Here is a 22078-nt window from a genome sequence, read left to right as displayed (position 1 = left end):
CACAAAAATATATATTAAGATTCAAAAATAATTCAAGTCAAATAATTATTTTAAATTTAAAATTGTAGTGATCTAATTAATTTCTACAACTTTTTTTATATACATTTTTAAAAAATTGTCAAAGGAATTATAGTTAATATTTAAATTTTGAAACTGTTTTTTATGAATATGCAAAAACTAGCTATAAAATTTTTTAAGCGAAACTAGTGTAGAATTGTTAATTATCAATTTAAAAAAAATTGTTTTAATGATCCATGTTGAGAAATTCCTGTACATTTCGCCGGAAAAAAAATATTTGGACCACCCTAAATAACTTTTGATCTCATGATCAGATCTTCACGTTCTAAGACTCATTCTAAATGGTTCGAGGGGGTGACCTCAAATATGCTTATTAATTAGCACAGACGATATTTTAAGTTATGAAATGAGACTCAAGAACGTGCTTTGTCTGAATAAACATACCTTTCTTTCGATGGATTAGAATATCTAACCCCCAAAATATAGGGGGTAGGCGCAATCTGGAAAATATGGTCCCCATAGTTTGATCAGGAGAGCGGTTCAGAGCTTAGACCCCTTTACTTTTTTCTTTTTTGACCGTATCTCAAGAACTTTTTAAGCGAATTAAAAAAAATTTCGCGCACACTTATAAAATTCGTATTTCCAAAGATCTTTACCAAAAAATAAATTTTAGTATACATTTATTATTTATAATAGTCGAAAAAATTTGAATTATAAGGTATACAATTTTTTACATCAATTTAAAGTATTTAATTTTACTTGGCAAAATATTAAATTTGAGCGAATTGGGTTGAATTGTTCCTGAGAATTCGAATTTTAAATACCTACTATATATATATTTTTTTTATTTTGCGCACTGTACACAATACATAACAAAAGACTTAATTATTTTTAATGCATTATTTTTTCTCCAGAAACTAAAGCAGAATGAATTAATTCGTTTAAAATTTCATTTTGCATTTGCTTCTGGAAATAAAAAGAAAAACTTTAAAAAATTATCTGTGAAAATTTTACTCAAAAGTAAGAATTCTCATTCTTCAAAGCGAATATGTAAACACTAAAAGCAATTTGCAACACTTACTAAAAACATAAATTTATACAGAAAAATATTTTTTCACCAGTAAAATTTTGAGAATTTTTTTTTTACGCAACATTACGAACTAGTAATTTCCAGATTTTAATAAGAAATTTACATTTCATGAATCTCAGACATGATGAATATTAATTACGGTTTAAGATTAATGTTGTGTAGTCAAGGTTATTCCATACACGCTTCATTACAGTTTCATAATAATGCAAAGTTAAGCCTATTAAGGAATATTTAACAATTCACTGAAATTAAAATTCATCCGAAGAGTTGTTATGCAAGTCCTTAGATAAAAGTTTTTATTTATTTTTGAATTCATCTAAAAAGAAGTCAGCCGTTTATTTTTGGAAATGGCGCAAGACATTTGATTTAATTTTAATAATACTCGAATGCCTACTAGCCAACTTTTATGAATGATTTTCTAAATTGGCATGAGTATTCTAAATTGTGGACAGAAATATTTCTACATTTTGCCCTAGCATAACATGCACCATTGTATGGTTATATGTTTAGTTTATTTATGTGTAGTTGTGTTAGTTATTCGAAATAAAATGTATAAATATAAAAATTTTAAAAAAAGTATAAATTTTTGATAAAAGCGGAGCAGTTGGCATCCCTGTGGAAGTAAGACCATTGCGGATGATAAACAACTATACATCTCCAATGAGCATATATCAACAATGATATATGACAATGATATATCAACAATGTGCATATATCAACATAAGATTTGTTGATTTAATGGTCTGATATATACTGCTATGAAACATGCGAAAATAATCGTATAAACAGATATGTTTAATTAGATTGAAAAATATCATAATATTTTTCTATTAACCCTTTCGCGTCGACTGTCACAAATACGTGACAGCATAAAATCGTATCAACCAGGGTAAAAAGATAAAACTGGTAATCAAAGTATTTCTTTAGCAGTTTATTTGTGGGCGGAGTTATAATTTTTTGATTTATTTAATTCACCATTACTTTGTTCAAAATAAAACTATTTAGTTATACTTTGAATTAACATTGATAATATATATGATTAAACTAACAATAATTAAAGTAAAAGCAAAGTAAGTCTGTCAAATTAGAAAATACTACATTTAAGTTACCGTTTTTTATTTAATTACGCCGTGCTCCTGATTTTGTACGAATGCTTTTCTGAATCACCCGTCCCCAAGGGGTTAAGAATCGTGAAACTAATCTATTTTCAACTAACAGAACCATTTCTCAGTAAAAATTAAATGACTAATTATGAAACATTTTATTTAATTTTTTTTAAGATTAATAAATAATTTGTAACTACCACTATATATTAACAATTTTATTATACATTATTTATACATGGTGTTTAGCTTATATTGTTCTACTGACGGATAATATTTCTCGCAAAAAATGATGAATAGGAAGAGTTCAACTATTTACTTACGTTTCACGAATCAGTTGCAGCTCTGAATTAATTCCTTTAACATAATGTCATTGACTAAAATTATTAATTTAGAAAAAGTTATTAGTGACTACCTCCTACGCATTAACAATTTTATTACAACGCATTTGCACTAGTGGATTTAAACGTAATAATTGTTAATAAACAGTGGTAGTTACGGATATTATTTCTTCTTAAAAAATGATAAATAGGAAATGTTCAAACTACTATCTATCTTATTACTATTTATCTTTACCTACTACTACTATTACTATTTATCTTTCCCAAATACGCAGCAGTCCTGAATTAATTTCTTGATCAAACTGTTTTGGACTGAAGTTATTAAATTAGAAAAAAAATTCCATCTAGAATATTCTCTTCATAAATATACCAGAACAATGTGTTCGATTGAGAACTTCATAAATATGCCAGCTGCTTCGGGAGTATAACAGGTGCGGGATTGCCTATGCGTGAATTGTTTAACCGGATATCCCGCATTGAATCTATTGTTCACAATAATTTTTAACCATTGACAATATTCTGGATATTTCTTCATATCTATCCATAGCTCAAGAAGTAGGCTTTCACACTAGAATAGAGAGAAATTTAAACTTCCTGTGTAAGAAAATATCTCACATTATAGAAGCACGATTCAAATTAAATGAAAGGGGTATAGAATTCTGTAGATCAGTGTTTCCCAAAGTGTGGTACGCGTACCACCAGGGGTACGGCAACAGTTTAGAGGGGGTACGCGTTCTTATGCGAAATATCTTGCAACAAACGAAATATTCAAAAAAAAAAATTTTAAAAACAGAACTAGCCATGAAAATTTAAGATTACGTCTTTTTCTTCTGGCTATTTTTTGCTGAGTTGACAGTTAATAATTAGTGGTGTCAACAGCCAGTTGTGGATTTTTAACTTTTGTGCGATTTTCTTATAATAAATGTTTGTAATAAACTCTACTTATTTTGATTATTTTTATAAAATAAAATTTTTATCCTGTTATCACAGCAAAAGCAATATCATCCTTCTCACTGATGCAAATAAACTTATGAGCTACACTTTGTACCAAAAAGAAAAATAAACATATTTTTTAAAAAATACTTTCATTTTTTTATTAGTGGAACACAGCGTTTCGAAAAATTTAGAAAGGGTACACAAAAGTCCTAAGTTTGGGAAACACTGCTGTAGATCAACTGGTATCTAAAACACTTTTTGCAAAAAACGTAGTAGTTAGCAGGCCTGTAGAAGCAGTCTTTCCATATTTTTAATTAATCCCTGTATATAATTATCAGGGTTAAGTAACCACTAAAATGCGTCATGCACAAAAAAGCTTAAAAAAATGGTATAGAATACGGCTTAGAATATGGGAGCATATATAGAATATGGGAGCTATGGAAAAATAACTAGCAACCTGAAGAAAATTCCTGCAAATGTTTTAATTCTTTCAGAATTTAATTTACAGGAATGTTTAAACATTAATTGCCAATAAAAAATTCTTTCCAAAAATAATTTTTAATTTTTCTAATCATATTTAGAAATGCAAATCTTTAAAAATCCAAGTATTAATGTTTGTTGTGTAAGAATTAATTTAATCCCCCTTATCATAGTTATCCTCGAAAATATACGCAATGATGCATTTGCCTTTTCTGTCAACGGATTCGGGTTATATACCTGGAATTTATTTCAACAATAGCGATTGCACATGATTGATTTACTAAGAATTTGGATTCGATAGTTTTTATACTTTGCAATATTTAAAAGAATGAAAGAATAACCGGATGTATCATTTATTAATGTTTCCTTCATAAAAATATAGAGAGACTTCCAGAAAGAAAAAAAATCGGCAGACTTCTGAAACAACAACAATAAGGAAGGCTTTATTTTATTCTATCTTTCAAACTCTTAACTATGAAAATTAAATAAAAAAATAAGTGCCTTCAAAATAGAAGAAAACTTCAGTTTAAAAACGGCGATGATTAAACATTATTTTAAATTTAATATTCATTTCATAAATTTTGTAATTGTTTAAGGTTTAAAACGTAGGAAATAATTTTTGAAAAATACATCTTCTTGCTCTGTAACTCTTTTTGCACAATTTGAAGTGAGGATGTAGAATATTTACACTAACTTAGGAATCACTCAATTTGGAATACTTCTTTTAAAATTTAGGAATCACTCAATTTGGAATACTTCTTTTGAAATTTAATATTCTCGAAATTATACTGTGGAAATAATAACCGCAAGCAATTAGTCGAAATTAGATACAATAAATATAATATTATTTTAGATTATATAAATTTAGTAATTTAACTATTGTAGTAATTATCAATGTTAAAAAAAATAAGTCACGATATTTTATCTTCTAGGCTCATTTTGAATTTCCATCTAATGCATTCTAAAGTTTATTCTGGTCTTCCCCTTTTTTCTGGTTAGCCCATAAAAATAACATTTCAACAGAGGTTTTTTTTAGCATGGAATTAATTATGTTCTTACAATTAGTTAAACAGTTTTTCAATTAAATGTTATAGATTAACGTTGGAAATCGCCTTAAAACCTATAATCTAAGAGAGAAAATTTAACGCTATTAGACAACCCAAAAGTTTAAAAAAATTTAAAAAATGACTTTCTTGTGGTGATTTCGTTTTTTCAATAGTTTCCAAATGATGTTCCGTGGAACTAATGGGTTCCGTAAAGGGAACCGAAATTGAGACTTTTTTAATATGCGCGATGATTTTCAAAACCTTTAATAATTATATCCAATCAATAATTCATAATTTATTTAATATTTCAATAGCCATTATGAAATTATTTAAAGTAAAATGCCAATGAAAAAGAAATAGTAATACTTTATAAAAAGATATACTTTTTCTAATAACTTTATAACAAATAAATTATGGCTAGAACATGCATTTATTAAAAAAATGCATTAGCATTTCATATTGGGGTTTTAAAACTAAAATATAATAACTTTTAATTCGATAAAAAAAGGAAAATGTTAACCTTTTTTTATCGTTTCTAGCAGTTTCTTATTTGTAGTTTTCATTTAAAAGAATTTCATTAATTTTGATTCGTTTATTCATTTTAAGCTAAACCATAGACTAAATTAGATACAGCAACAGGACTGAGGATTTAAATGTGGGACATTTAAGATTATAAATAATAAAACGACGAAAAATTTTATTCTACTTATTATTTTCAAAATAAAGTCATTTGTTGGTTTAAAATTATCTTTATGCATAAAGACAATTTTCATAAATTTGGGATTCCGCCGAAACTAAATTGATAATTTAAGCTTCCCTAACCTCCCCCCCCCTTCAAAAAAAATGAAATAAACAAATAAAAAACTGGCAGCCGCTGATCCAAGTTAATGCCGACTCCCCTTTAAACATATTATTTTAAAAACAAATTGAATCGTGTGACAGTAAAACATAATTTTTTTATGAAAGTAATTTTAAGTAATAATTAAGATCAACATTATTACCAAACACGAATTAGTAAGTAGATCAATAAATCAAACTCTCTGCGTAGAGTAATTAATTCTAAAAAAAAAGAAATAATAAAAAAAAGCACCTGTTTCTATCTAACTGGTAGCCAATGATTTTTCTTTCTTTTGTAATGAAATAAAAAACGACGTTCTTAAAAAATCGTGTTTCAACGGTTCATAGCTTTATAGCTTGATGTGAATCACGGATCATTTAAACGTGAGAGTTGTATATATACAAATGTAAAAAAAATTAATCTAGTTACTGGGTGTGGAAACCAGTGGCAGAACCAGCGGGGAAGTGTTCACAGGGATAATAAACCCCCCCGAAAAAAATTGAAAAAAATAAATAAAAATAATAATTTTTTTAATAGTTTACAAAAGAAATAAAATATTTTAAAAATTATTTAAGGGGGCATATACACCTAGGTTGGTCGGAACAATCGATTTTTTTTTTCTTCATCTAATTATGTTCATCACTGTTTCAAGAATCATAATCCAAAAGATTAAAACGAAATTCGTCATAGTTTTATTGTAAACATTAATAATGTTGAAGCACGCCGAGCGCTCTAAGCGCGCTTCAACAGGTTTAACCAAAGATTATATAAAAGTGAAGATGGGAAACTTGCGAAACTCGTATTGTGAAACTCGTAACATTTATTATTTAAAGATTTTGAATACTTGAATTATTTATGTATTGTTCTTTTGCTCAATATGAAAAAAATAAATGAGAAGACTAGCATTAAAACCCCCAATTTTTTAAAAAAATTTCTTTTACAAAAGAAATATTTAAAAAATATTTTTTTCTTTCAAATTTATTGTGGGTGGGGGGGGATCTGAGTCTATGACCCCCCCCCCCAGGAAAAATTTCTGGATCCGCCCCTGGGAGAAACTTTTTATTTAGAAATATTTTTGGATTTATAGTACTAGGTTATTTTAGGGAAAAGACATGCTGAAATTGCGCTATTGATAAATTGCAATTATGATGCTACGCTATCTACCACACTTTTTTATTATTTAAAACTTTTTGCTTGCTTAAGTACTAGAAAATATTATAAAAGTGCAATAAATTCATTTCAGCTACAGGCCTGCAAACAACCACGCATTTTGCAAAATATTTGATAGAGTTGTAGACTTTTAAATTCCAAAGCTTTCAGAAATTTTGGTAATTTTACCTACATTTTATTAGCCTTATCCCGATATCAGCGGAAGTGATATTGCATATGAACTTTAAAGTTATTTATAAATAGTGGTCTGGAAAAAAGTTTTAATGAATAAAAAATAATACATTAAAATATAAACTTAACTACCACTAGAATGGATTATTACCAAAAGCGTAGACAGTTGGCAGTCCTGCATCAATATCAAAAAATATAATGTAAAAGTAAGATGATAATGTTAGATAATTACAGTTATGATGCTTCTTAGCTACTATACATTTAACATAATAGTTTCATATGTATAAAAAATGTTATACAGATTTCAGGGAAAAAATAATGAAGTTTTTTTAAAATTAAATATACAATTTCAAATTTATTTACAAAATTTCGTATTCTTTAATTGAATTTCACTAACTTTCGCTTTGACCATTGAAAAAAAAAGTTTTAAAAAATTTTTTCTTTGTAGTAGTGCCGTCATAAGTTGAAATAAAAGCATAAATAAGGAAATATAGAATTTATTCTTTTGCGGCAAAACTTGTTTTCGCTCTTTCTTGAGACCTTACGAAATAATTTCACAGATTTTTTTTTCTTCTTCTACCTTTTTTGATGATATTTTAAAGTTTGTGAAGAAGCATTCATTTCCCTTTAATTACTTTGAAGCTGTGTGTTTTTTTCTGAGAATTAAATTAGGTGGTTAAGGAAACATTTCCTGTGTTGGATATTCCCAATTCTATGTGGTTTCAGAATTTGATTATATATTTGCAAACTTAAAAATCATTGCCTTCTTGTCTTTTAATAATGTATAGCTTCTTTTCTTTTAGTATGATATATTATATAAAATATATTACACAATACAAACTAGAATCGAAAATATTAGATACATTTTAATGACATATTTTTATTTTAGAATCGAATCACGCTATAAGATTTTATTTTTTGAGCCAGTGACCGTTATGATAAAAATTGCTTTTTCGCTTTATTTTCTTTATTTCGTAGTGATCTTAAATGATTGTATTTCTATGTCATAAAAGCGAAAAATAATTACATATTTTTCTCTTTTATGACATAGAAATACACTCATAAATCAACAAGAAGCTGTCTGAAGCTTTAAATGAAAAATTATTTACAAAATTATTCTTATATAGTAAATAAATAATCCCAAGAAACTGAAGCAAGGTATAACTTATTAAAAACTTCATTCTTATACGTTATGAAAAAATCGCGCATAATTGGATTTATCTGTGGCAAAGCTTTACATTTATGTGTACGTTTAATTTATTTATGTGTAATGATAGTTAAAATAATTTTAGATTAAATTTATAAATACAGAAATTAACAAAAAGAGAACATTTCGATATCGTTTTACTCGTAAAAATTAAAACAAAACCTTATGCAGAAAAAAATCTGTAGAGGAAATTTATGAATTTATTGTAATTAATGATTATTTTTATATCCTCTCTATCAATAATCAAAAGATTATGATTTGTTTTATAGTCAATCAATAATATGTATATAGTAATGAGTTCTAAATAATTAATAATAAAGAGCTCTTAGAATCAAAGGAAAAAATAAAATAACTGGAATAAATTTAACTATCAATCCAGAAAAGTATTAATCAACAATCAAAAGTTTTCCACCAAAACAATTTTTTGCTGAACCAAAATCTTTCATTCGAACTGCGTGATCATCATGTTAAAATATGCAGCGAATGTCCCTTGGGGTATAATCGTGACTAGCTTAAATTTATTATTTTATAACACTTATAACAATACGGACCAACAACCTTTACAACCTCATCATCATTAAAAAAAAAGTGAACTTGACAAAGACTGTAGCAACAAACAAAACCTCAGGCTCATCAACACAATCTGAGACAAATGTCAACACACTTTTTCCATTTTGTTAAAGTGTAGTCTATTAATACTTTTTCTTTGCGAACTTCTAATGAATATATTCTAAACATTTTTTCTTTCTTTTTTTAACATTGTGTAAGAAGGAGTCAACTGAGCCGTTAACCTTATTCCTTAGTTTTGTTCTTGGCGAGTTTCTTGTTTTCGCACCTGACCTACATCTACAATCTCTGTTATGACACAATGAAATAGTTTTCGTTTTGGGGATAGTTATGCTGCAACCGGTGTGCTCTGTAACCTCTGAGGGAAATTTGTTTAATCGATAAGGTTACAAAACCTTGTTATCATCATTGTGTTTTTATAGAAAAAGAAGGAGAGATGTTACGAAAAAAAGAAGGATTTTGTCTGAAAGTATAATATAGTGTTATTTTAAATTGTATTATTTCTTAACTTTCTTGACTTGTTTTCACTTATGATTCTTATCTATAGGTAAAATAAACTGTATAGCAGGAAAATTCAGCAAGTGCAATATAATCTTCTTCAGTTACAGCCAGTCTTCTTTGCTGTATAAAAATTTTCACCATTTTTTTTCTTCAAAAATTACAAATTTGCCTTCCAATTTACACCAGCTGTTCTTTAAATTTATTTGACCAACTTATTTGCGGTTGTGGCGTTGGTCATTTGCTTTACTTCTTTACTTTACTTTTTACTTACTTCATTTGCAAGCGTTGGTCACTTGCATGGATGACACCTAGATCCACCTTGTAAAAAAAGTATTTTCTAGTGGGACAGTAACGAAATTTAGGTTATATTTAGTTTTGCATTTTTAGTTAAAGTAATTTTTCCACCACTTCAAAATCAAAAATTCAAAGTATGAGATGAAATGCAGTTTTATGGTAATGGTCTCGTTCGTGTTACATTTCCCAATCAATCTTAGAGAAACTCAAAAGATGCCAGAATTAAATACTCCGAAAAATAACACAAGCATGATGGTTTATCCAGAATAAGAAAGTACATCGTTATTTCAACATAGCGATTTTAGATTATCATATTGCTAATTTTTTGAAAAGTCCATAAATTGTGACACAGCAGGATTCAATGTGATTTTTACATTTGAAAACTCGAGAGAAGACATAAACCTCAGGCCAATGGCAGCTTATTTTTTTTTTATAGTGGCGCAACTTTATCCAAAATGCAAAATATTTCATTTTCTTTTCACTCCAATTTGCATTCCAGTTACATAAAGAGCTAAAGATAAAATTTCGAGATGGAAGGGAAAAGGGTCATTAACGGCCTCAGGCGCCCAGATAAATTTCGATGATGATGATAATGGTAATGGTCTCGGTGTGACTCTTTTAAGTAGTTGGCGTAATCATCCTTATTCTACAAGTTTTACTATTTAATTTGCTACCAATTTGTTAAAATTTTTACAGAAAGCGGATCAAATGGTATCCCTGCATTTGATGTCAAGAAGGACATCAGTTCAAGACTCAGCTATTAAAAGTTCGTCAAAATAATTGACCATCGCCATTTTAAACGTTCATTTTTTTTCTCCACTGACATCAAATTTTCCATTTTTTTTCTTTTGGTTACAAGTAAACATCCTTCCAACCCTTTTTGGGTCGTCGAAGTCTGCCATAGATTTGCCATAGTGAGTTTAAGCAGGGGTCTGTCCAGACATTTTGTAAAAGGTCCGTTTTTGTAAAATTGTGAAAAAATTACTCGTAATTTGTGAATATAAAATAAGCGTTAAGTCACATTCTTTCAACCAGGGTCCGCTTTTGTGAATTTGTGCAAATAGGGCCCGTTATTGCAAAAAAACTTTTTCAAGGAATTTGCAAACTGATTTTTGGTCATTGGTCTTTTTTGGACTGTTTGATTTTTCAGCCATCTATTTTGCAATATATAACTATTTTCGAAAAGTTTTTCAATTACTTAGTGAAATATTTTTTTTAGAAATTCTATTGAAATATTTTTAATAAAATACATAAATTTTGTGATTTAAACTGTAATTTAAAGGCCTCTTAAGAGCCAGAACCCCAGAAACATACCCCAAATGCCCTCCTATAAGTAAGTCACTGGGCACGAAACTTTTCTGTAACCTGATACTTAAAGATTTTATTCTAATCTTATAATGCTTGCAGTTCAATGCACTTAGAATTTTTCTGTACTAGTAGCTTAATGTTCGATACACAGCACCAAAGTAATTACCGCTTGCACGCACAAAAAATCGTGACTCTCTATTTCCGTTTTGAAATTAACTTTCCATTTTTGTCAAAAATCTTTTGATTTTAACAAATGAATATCATGCTAAAATGCAAACATATTAGAGTTACTAATTTACACGGGTACAGTTTTGTTAAATTCAAATAATTTTGATTTAATATTTGTAACTTAAAAATAAATTATAAAAAAAAAATATTTTCCTTTTTTTTTAATTTCCAGATCGCGTGAGATCTTAAGATGCCCTACTTTTTTATTGATTTTTTTTGGATGTTTTGTTCTGGTTCTTTCACAAAATGCACATTTAAGAAGAAAGAGATACTTAATATTAGATGCTATTCTGAATGTCGAAAAATATTCTTTTAATTATTTTTCGGAATGAAGGATGTCTTAACATAACTTTGACAAAATATTTTATTTTAATAACCCTTTTATCATTCATTTAAACATAGAAACCTATTACAAGTTTAAATAAATATACTAACATAATTCAGTAAGCGAAATACTTTAAAGAGTTACGTGAAAATGTTTGAAAACAAGACAAATAATCCATAATTTTAAAAGCAAATAGTATGGACGAGTATTAGTTTTCAAAGCACACTATTTGCTTTTTGAGATATATTCATTTATATTCTCAAGTAAAAATGTCATTTTTGCAAACAAGAATGCATGTTTTTTTTAAGAAACTCTACTCAAAATATATATGTAATTGCCAGTATATGAAATGAATAACTTATGTACAGAACGTTTGGTGTATTTTTTTAAAGTATGAATTATGAGAATTATTGTGTACTTTTCCAAGTCATTGCATATATGTTACTGTGAATGACCGAAATTGGTGGTTGGTGACTTCCACCGGCGAATGGTGACAATCATAGTCGCTTTGGTAAGTGTCCGAAATATATACTAGGTCTAGTCAAGTGCCACTGCCCGGTATACTCCACAGTGATGTTTTTTTAAGGTTCAATGCCACTACCCGATATACACTTGCCCGGGACTCCGAACACTGATGTTTCTCCTAAACTATTCTCAGCAGATATTAAAATATTGAATTAATATAATAATATCAATGAATAAATTAATATCAAATCAAATATAATAAATATTTCTGACATTCACCAATGCGACTATGTGATTGTTGACATTCACCATTGATAGACGACATTTTTTTGATTTTGGTCATTCACGGCAACATAGATAATGCCTGTTGATAACCCAATACCGTTGATGGTACAGGCCGCTTGTTAAGTTTCTACCATAAACCATTTTATTAAAACAATCATTGGGCGGCTTAATTACATTCTCAAACAATAAATATTTAAGCCCAGCACATTTTTCACATTTTTATTAATATTACAAAAGTAAAAAAATCATTTCCTTTTTTTAAACTTTATACTGAGGGAATGATTCTCTGACCTCTGCATGCTAGGGAATGAATAGAAATATTTACATTGATCTAAAGCTCGGGAGCCATGTTCTATTTACTTTAGAATGTTCTCCAACTAAAAACAAAAAGAGTTCTTTTCTTTTTCCTGCTATACAAATTAGATTTGGTCATTATAATCCGTGTGCTACCAACTACTTATTATTTAAAGACATTCTTATGTTTGTGACGGAATGATAGCTATTGCCAAGGACAGAGTCAAAAGTGTTCTAGTTTCTTTAAGTGCCTTAAATATACAGGTAATAAAATAGAAGAGAACTTTATTTAAATATATTTAAGGAATTTTATTTACAGACGATTTAAATTTACAGGCTATAATACAACAGATTTTTTTTAATTATTTATCTACATGCGTGAATGGGGGGGGGACACAATTTGGAAATGATATTTTGCTTTTAAAAGATATCTTAAAGCTATATTTGATTTTTTTAATTCCAACACGCAAATAGTAACAGTTTATACACGCAAACTGAATGGTTTTAACTACTTTTTGCTTTAGAAATTTCAGAAATATGCCTTGAGAACTCTTAGGAGATGAAATGACTACTTTTCTGAGAATTTACCATACAATGTTAGATTCCATACATTGACAATAAACAATATATATGCAGGGCTCTCGCAAAGCATTCATCACCTCGCCAAATGAAATAAAACCGTAAATTTGGCGAATAAAATTATGTTTTGGCGAATGATTATTTCCACTGGAAGGAATTTGTTGTTTTACTATTATACAAGTCAGTATTTTTTATTCGATTACAGTAATTTTCTAATAAAAATTGGGTTCAAATAGTATAAGCCTGAAACAAGATACAGCAAAATAATTTTCTATGGGAAAAAAATTAATTATAAAATTTTTTTAATATATGCATTTGGCGAAGACTTTCGAAAATTGGCGATTACTTTTGATGTTTGGCTAATTTAATGGCTAATAATTTGAAATCCTTAACGCAGGCCCTGATTATGTATTAAAATATATCTTATTATTCGATGAAACAAGTAAATATATCTATGATTATTTAAAATATGAATAATATAGACGCACTCACGAAGTATTTTTAAAAAAAATATCGCGTCTTTTTTAGAAAAAATTATCGTTTTTAATTAATCAGCCTATGTTATTGGTGGATATAGTCACGTGGTGTATAATCTAAAGAAATCCATACACTATAAAACTTTGTTTTTATCGCCGATATTCTTCATAATCCAATGAGGTCTTTTATAACATCAAGCATCCTCAAAAAACATCCTTCTTAAATCAGAAAACTAATTCACGGGTCAACACATACCATGCTTAAATAGGCGAAATAGGCAAGCATTAGTTGGTAGAGATCATACTTTTTTTTTATTTTTTTAAATCAAATTCTCATTACAATGCAAAGGCGATGTCGGCCTACATAACAAGTTGGGTTTTTATTTATTTATTTTTTTCAAGCTCATTTACCTTTCCGACATGCTTTACTTGACCCGCTAGATTCGAGTTTCCCATTAGCATCAGTGAGAAGAACCCATTACCCCAACTTTCACCCGTAACAAACAAGACCGACTGGCTCTTTCATTCGGGGTAGGCATTAATTCGCAATCAACTTTTGAAAACTAGTTTTTTTTTCTATTTCCATGTGAATAGAGTGAGTCCTACGCATATACTCCCTGCTTCTATATGAGTTCACGTTGAACGTTAAATAAATAAAAAATATTATTCAAGATTTTTTTTCTGCAATTTTTACTTGGCGGTCTTTAAAGGTGGTATGCATTGAGCGTCTAACATCAAAGCATTAAAAAAAAAAGTACAGACGGAAATAATATTTTTATTTTTTGATTTTGTTTGACTTTTACCTTAAAATCACAGCTTGCACAAAATGCGCTATGGGAAACTTACGTGAGATTTATCGTTCTTAGTTTTTTTTTTTACACCAGAGATTTTAGTTATTATTTGTAATTAAAAAATTTGGAGCATTCACCATTTTCTTAAATTTTTTTTTAAAGCAGACGGATTTTTAAAAAAAATAAAATTTAAATAAATAAATAAAAACTTCGCACTTACAAATTTCAAAGTATTATTATAATATACATAGTATGTTGGATTTGTGGTGGTTTGAACGGCTTTAAATCTTATTCTTTAAATCGAGGTAAAAATATCTAAGCAAGAGTTTTATTTTTCTATAGTAAATATAAAAATAAAACCTTATGGAAAATCTAAAAAGAATAATAATAATAATAGCTGAGCATATTAAACCTACATAAATTTTACGACAAAAAATTCACAGCATTTAAAAAGGTGATACATAACTGTTCGATTTTTGATCGTAAAATAATTTATAATAAGTAAAGTAATTTAATATATTAAAGTAAATAATTAAAGTAAATAATAAAAGTAAATAATTAAATATAAATAATCAAGTAAATAATTAAAGTAAAATAATTAAAGTAAAATAATTTATAATATTTATTAATTTATATAATTAATTTATAATAATTTATAATATTCATTAAGGACATTCTCAGTTACAAGAGAACTTTTTAGAAACTATTTTATTTTATAACGGGCTTTGACTACACTACACGATTCTGAGTTGACGATTATCCATTAAAGTAAATAATTAAGTAAATAATTAAAGTAAAATAATTTATAATATTTATTAATTTATATAATTAATTTATAATAATTTATAATATTCATTAAGGACATTCTCAGTTACAAGAGAACTTTTTAGAAACTATTTTATTTTATAACGGGCTTTGACTACACTACACGATTCTGAGTTGACGATTATCCATTAAAGTAAATAATTAAGTAAATAATTAAAGTAAAATAATTTATAATATTTATTAATTTATATAATTAATTTATAATAATTTATAATATTCATTAAGGACATTCTCAATTACAATTATAAAACTTATTTGAAACTATTTTATTTTATAACGGGCGTTGACTTCCCTACACAATTCTGAGTTGACGACTATACGTGTCCAATTTCATAGCCTTGTAACTTTGAACCCAACCCAGACGATAAGGGAACTCCTATATCAAGCATGGGGACAAACAAACCTTCGATGAGGATATTTTGATGGAAATTACCCGCATTATTTTTAAAGATGGTAGACAGGAAAATCACGAAAATCTCTCACGGTTAGCCTGACGGTAAAAGAATTCTATCCCTTGATCCGTCTACCACTGAGGATATTTTACTTCAGAACTGTAGTCTGTGCGACCCGGGTGCAGAATTCGTAACAATCAGCCACCATTGGGATTTAAACCTGGTCACCTCATTGGGAGGCGAACGCTCTATTCACCTGAGGCATTGTGGTTATGAAAAACAATTGTATGAAATAAGAATGCATGGCATGTAATGGAAAAATAAACAATATGCCATTACATAAAGTTCATGTTGTCCTTACATGCCACAGGTGTAGATTTAGCTTGTTATAGTATTGAATATTGACATCTATTATTGAAAGTCCTGGGAAAATAAAGTTGTAAGCTACTCTTTTTTTTAAAAAAAAAAAGGTGGCATTTTGACATGAAATTGTTCTTTAGAATTAATCATCTGTAAATATATAATTAATTCTAAAGAACAATTAGTAAGTTTATCGATCTCCGGAATTCATATCAGTACGAAATTCAGAAATATCTTAATCTCTTGATGGAAATGAGGTGTTTTTCAACAGAAACGCTTGCCTCAACACTTTGGAGATGTGGCTAATCATTATATTGCCCAAAATCCTTCGATTGTTATTTCATCGTTTCACATGAAGCTTATTTTCATATTTTTAATTAAAACGTTCTTTTTTGTAAGGAAATTAAAATCAAGAAGAATATATTTTTTACCTATTACTGAAAGCAAATGTAGCTAGCTTATCAGATGCAATATTCTGAGTTTAACTTTGGCTACTTCAGAAATACTTTAATGAGAAAGTTGTTTTTTGGTTGCCATAGTTTCTTGCAAACGATATTAAAGCACGAAATCATATTCGATTCCTAAAGCAAACCCCCAGCTCCTTTGCATGCCTTCTTTTGAAAAATCTATTTGTGTAAACCTTATTGAACGAAATATTGCGAAGTTCTTTGAATGCATTTAGTTGATACACTTGCTGGTTAATTGCTTACAAACAACTTCAGAATCTTCACAAAAAGCCCGGGGAAAAAATAAATCTTGGATTATTCACTTTAAAAAGTTTTAAATATTTTATGATCTTCCAATTCAAATAAACACGTTTAATTTTGGAAAAATGTAAAGCAAAATTGAGTTCTAATTTGTTTTAACTCTTTGTTTTCTAAAATGTCATCAAAGGTATAGCAAATAGTTTAAAGGCTATTGTGCAACACAGTAAAAATCTATTTGTAATCTATTGTAAGTCTATTGTAAATCTATTTGTAATCCATTGTAAAATCTATTGTAAGTTACAAAAATCTAAATTAAAATAATAATAAAGTTGCAACAAATTAGAAATAATACATAGTGAATAATTTTTCGTTTCAGCCAGCAATTTAAGTTTGGAAAAGCCATATCTTGTAATCAAATAATCCATCAATGAATCATATGAATGAATTTTATTTTATTTATTGATAGATTTTTTGCACTTTCATTTCATCAATTACTTATCATAAATAAGAAAATTTGTCTTCCATTTGGATAAGAATTATAAGAAAAGACAACTTACACCGCATTGTGGCAGCAAAATTATTATTTGATGTATGATTCTATCATTCTCAGTTTAGTAAATTTAAAATGAAAGATTTTACCAACCATTACATAAAATAAATTTAAGAATGTGTTCAAATTATCACGTTATTTTAGTTGGACACACCATCAACTTGCTTAACTTCTCTTATTTAAAATGGAGTGTTTTCTTGGATATTTATGGAGGTAATAAATTTCAAACTTTATTTTAGATTTGATTCAATAAATGAGAATTACAAAGATCACTATGTAAACGATTTAAACCAATAACTAAAATCTGTAACTCGTATAATAATTTTTTTACGTGCAGGTAAAATTAAGCAAATAATGCTGAATTAAACTGTTTTTTCACTGAAACTTTAAATATTGTGGGTTAAGTTGGCATCCCTGCAAGAAAAAGTAAATAGTGATTACTGGCCTATAATTGCAGACACTAAGAGCTTATTTTACTCTTCGAGGAAATCAGCAATAAATGAAATGGTTTTACTACTAATTTTCCTTTTCTAAGTCTTTTTTTTAAACCTTGATGCATGGTGATGCTTAAAGAATTTTCTAAATTGTCGAAACATAAATTTTTATTTTTCTGCAACTTTAGAAAAAATACGTTTGAAATAAAAGTCATGCAAGCATATTCAAAACTAATGTGTATTAGTTATGTTAAAATTGAAGGGAAAGCAAAAACTCTTCTGTTACATTAAGCAGATTCTGTACCACACACACACATTCAGTTTCAACTTTTATGGAAAGACGAGAAGCTATCGCAAAAATAATGTTTTCTTAATTAAAGTACAAAACTATACCTGGTTTTAGTCTTAGTTTTCTACAAATTTGCATTTTTATCGATTATAACTAGACACTTAACCCGATCTTCAAATAAGAAAGTACTGCGAATTTTATAATTAATTGTAATTTTATACGTAAAGTGGTACATTTCTTTGAGTGGATCTTTTCTGTTTAATTCTTCATTTTATGACTTTATAAGACTGCCAACTTTCTACATTTTTTTTTAAAGATTATTCCAATATTATGTTTTATTTATTATTCATTTAAACTTATTTTCCACACCACTACATGCAAATAATTTAAAAGTTCATATGCAACGTCATTTGCTCTGTCGTGGTGAGGCTTTTTAAATTTTTTTGCAAAATTACCAAAAATTCTGAAAGCTTTGGTTTTTAAACGTTTACCATTTATAAAATATTTTGAAAAAAAAAAGCGTAGTACTTGGCTGGGCTGATTCTGATTGTCACTACATCTAAATAAGTTGAACAAATAGAAATAAAATTTTGCGATTATACATTCAGGTAAAATCAAAATATAAAAACATTTCTGATTGGAGTTCAAGGGGTTAGAGGAAAAACTCAGTAAGTGACATCTTCAGGATTATTAATTAATCAGGGAAAAAGTGATCGCATCAAAATGAATGTGTATAGCATAACAGAACTGTTTTTGCTTATACTTTAAATTTAACATAATATACCGGCATTACTTTTGAGTATGCTTGCATGATTTTTATTTCAAATTAGATAGTAGTAAATAAAAAAGATGACGAAATATAAGCCCCTTCTGCTTATAAATCTATAATAAAATAATTGGTTACTGCTTCTTTTCTTCTTTCCTTGATTTTTTCCACTCTGAAAATGTCACTTACCTGGTTCTTTCACCAGGCTCTTAAGTTGTATATCAGTCACTTCACTAACACTTAAGAAAATCATCCTTGGGAAAAGTTAAAGGTATGCTTTTGAATGAAAAATCTATTCGATTTCGTTAGTATCTCAGTAAAGGTAATTCAGCTGCCAAATTGGTGCCATATATAACCCAATTGGTATATTGAAATCGTTTAACAATAAACAATTCATCTGCCATATTGAGATCAGCCAATTTATCTGACAAATCAAAGGAAACGAATTCAAATTAAGTCACGATTCAAGAAAGAAAAATTCGCCTGGAAACATAAATTCGAAAGTTCGCTCGTATCTGTCTTTAAAGGTGTTAACTCAAACCACCTGCTCTACCTGGGAAAAGTTCCAGTGTTTTAAAAATGATGGGAGATTTCCTTTCGAATCACCAAGAATTCTCGTCCTTCAACAAAATAGAACAGTTTCAAGAATAAAAATGAAAAACGTTCTCTTTTGTTACCGTTCGCCATTTTTTTCTTCTCTTGCAATGAGTTTTTACGATTATGCTTTCTTTGTATACTGGTACAGACTTTAAGATTGATTTTTAGCGATAAAATTCCTTCTGTATTGTTTTATTTCTAGTTTAAAATATGATGTATGTAACGAATGCACGTTAGAGTTCTATGAATATACGTTTATAGTCTCGTAAAAATGCTAACAATTTATTTCTGTTCTTTGTTTACATTTAGTACGTTTACCCTTTAATTGTAAAAGTGTTCCGAATGCCACATTTTCTTCCAAATTCTACAGGATTAACAAAAAATTGTTCCTTGGTTAATTTGTGTGTCATAATAAAATAAAACAAACTATATGAGGAAACGAAATAAATCTTTTTTAGTTATATCTGAATAAAAGAATGAGAAAATATGAAGAAGAAAAAATTATTCGTTGATTTGTATGTCTCTGAGAACCATCTTAGCGAATTTATTACGAAACCACATGGTGAAAATGGTAACTTATTTGCCTTTAAACCAAATGGTTATTTTCAGAAATGCCAACCGGCTCCACTTTATGGAGATTTTTTTTCCAGTGGTAGCAAACTTTACGTTTTTATTTAATTCTTGATTTAATTATTTTTTTTAAGAAAACGAATTTCACCTATCACTACATATAAATAGTTGAAAGATATAATAAAAATTTAACTGCTACCTGTAACAGATAACTCGTAAAAAATCCCCAAAAATTATAATCTTTAATGCTTTACCACTTCATTGTTTTGCAAAAGGCGCAGTGTTTGGCAACCCTTTATTTAGATAGTATCAATTTTTAAAAAGCCTCATGTATCCTATCTGAATATAATAAATTAATTGCTTTTATGTAACGGTGACAGTGATGCCACCGGTGACTAATAATGTATCAAATTTAACAGCTTTTTCTAACATATTTCAATTTGATTAATATTGGAGGTAATATGTGAATAAATTTTTAATTTAATTATAAATAGTTTGCAATGTAAGTAATGGAAACTAGATTCCTATCATACAAACAATGAATGATCTTTCAATGGCCAATATACAAATGATAGAAGGTGTAATAATACACACAAAATACAGTTTTGCCTTCAAGAGAAGAACGAACAGTTTAAACATTTACTAGAACTTTAATTTCGAAACTTTTTCTTGCGTTATGATTTGTGACATGCTGTGATTTGCACCATACAATACTGATGTTTCTGCCTATCAAGGGAAATGACTTACAGTACATATAATACAACAGTTACTTATTTATTTCATTTTATTTATTTATTGAATGATATTCCTTACACTTTTCTTTTTATTTCAGTGTTTTATGTTGCGCATGCTCAGAGGGGAGGATGTTCCAGAGAACGCATGCGGCAATGTGAGGATACTTTAATGCGGAGCATTCAAAGGAGGCATAACGATCTTGGACGCACGGAAATGCAATCCCATTGTTCGTGAGTATACTTATTGAGAAGTATAACTGTAAATGCAAATTGCACGAATGCGTGACGAAATGAACGCATTAATTTTCGCATTCAGATATGTTTCTCTTGAATTTTCAACAATTTTTGAAACCTGCGGATTTGTTAAGGCACCTATTTTCCTTTAAATTCTTAACACGTTTTTTTCCCTTCGGTTTTCTAAACCGTGGGAAACCATAGCCTTCTCGAATAGAAAATCTCCACACGGTTTCTTAAATATTGAAGGTACACTGCTTGAAATTTTCGGGCTTGTTGAACCATGTTATCATTCAAATTGGCTGCAACTTTTTTATAGTGCTAAATTAAATTATATTATCGTTTTTCTTCAAATTTATTACTCTACACTATATGGTTCAACTTTAACAGAACACGGCTCATTTTTACCCTATATTAAGGGTGCAAGAAAACGGTACTCTATGATAGCGTAAAGTAATAATCGTGAGGTAATGATGGTTAAGTAATAATCGTGCACTTCCAATGGATACCATCCCAATTGCTATGCATGGTAATGAGACGGCAGATGTTTCGGTTAAAGAGTGCTCTGTTAAGCCGTTGAACGCACCAGATTCACTAACCTAATTGGAGCAATTTTCAAGAGTAAATAAGCTGAAAATATTTCCTGGACTAACTCACCTGCTGCCCGATGGTACCAGGGAAAGTGCCCTGGGGTGCTTTATCACTCAAGTTTTACAGGTGGGACCAGATGGTCATCACCAGGCTTTTCTCTGTCTCATTTTCTTATGGAAAAAAGGGTTTTCCAGCCTGTGTGAAATGTGCTGACCATCAGGCCACCCCAGATCATGTACTAGATGTTCTAGAGCTTTCCAGATCAGATTTTTTTTACAAACCCAATTCTAATGTTAGACTTTCTTTGAGTGATAGATTTCACAAACCTGATTTAGCGTTGCTAAACAACGGAGATACGCAACAGCAACAGCAAAGTAACGATATTACGACTCTATGTTTAACCGATTTTTTTTTTAGTGGGAGAGACAGTGATTTGCTCAAACTACCTAGAAAGCAAAACAGCTTACGCACAAACCAACTTTTATTTATTCGATATTTATACACAGGTAGATCAAA

General features: G+C 28.7%; 1 protein-coding gene across 1 annotated transcript in view; it reads left to right on the top strand.

The window, feature by feature from the left end:
- Positions 1 to 22078, top strand: part of LOC107449388 (uncharacterized) — a 72300-nt gene that overhangs the window by 18551 nt on the left and 31671 nt on the right. Inside the window, exon 2 of the mRNA XM_071178817.1 lies at positions 20836 to 20968. Within this exon, the coding sequence (XP_071034918.1) occupies positions 20836 to 20968 (133 nt within the window). The remainder of the gene's footprint in view (positions 1 to 20835; positions 20969 to 22078) is intronic.

The sequence above is a fragment of the Parasteatoda tepidariorum genome, chromosome 1 (genome assembly GCF_043381705.1).
Source record: "Parasteatoda tepidariorum isolate YZ-2023 chromosome 1, CAS_Ptep_4.0, whole genome shotgun sequence".
Classification (NCBI taxonomy): domain Eukaryota; kingdom Metazoa; phylum Arthropoda; class Arachnida; order Araneae; family Theridiidae; genus Parasteatoda; species Parasteatoda tepidariorum.
This window is presented reverse-complemented; position numbering and strand designations above follow the sequence as displayed.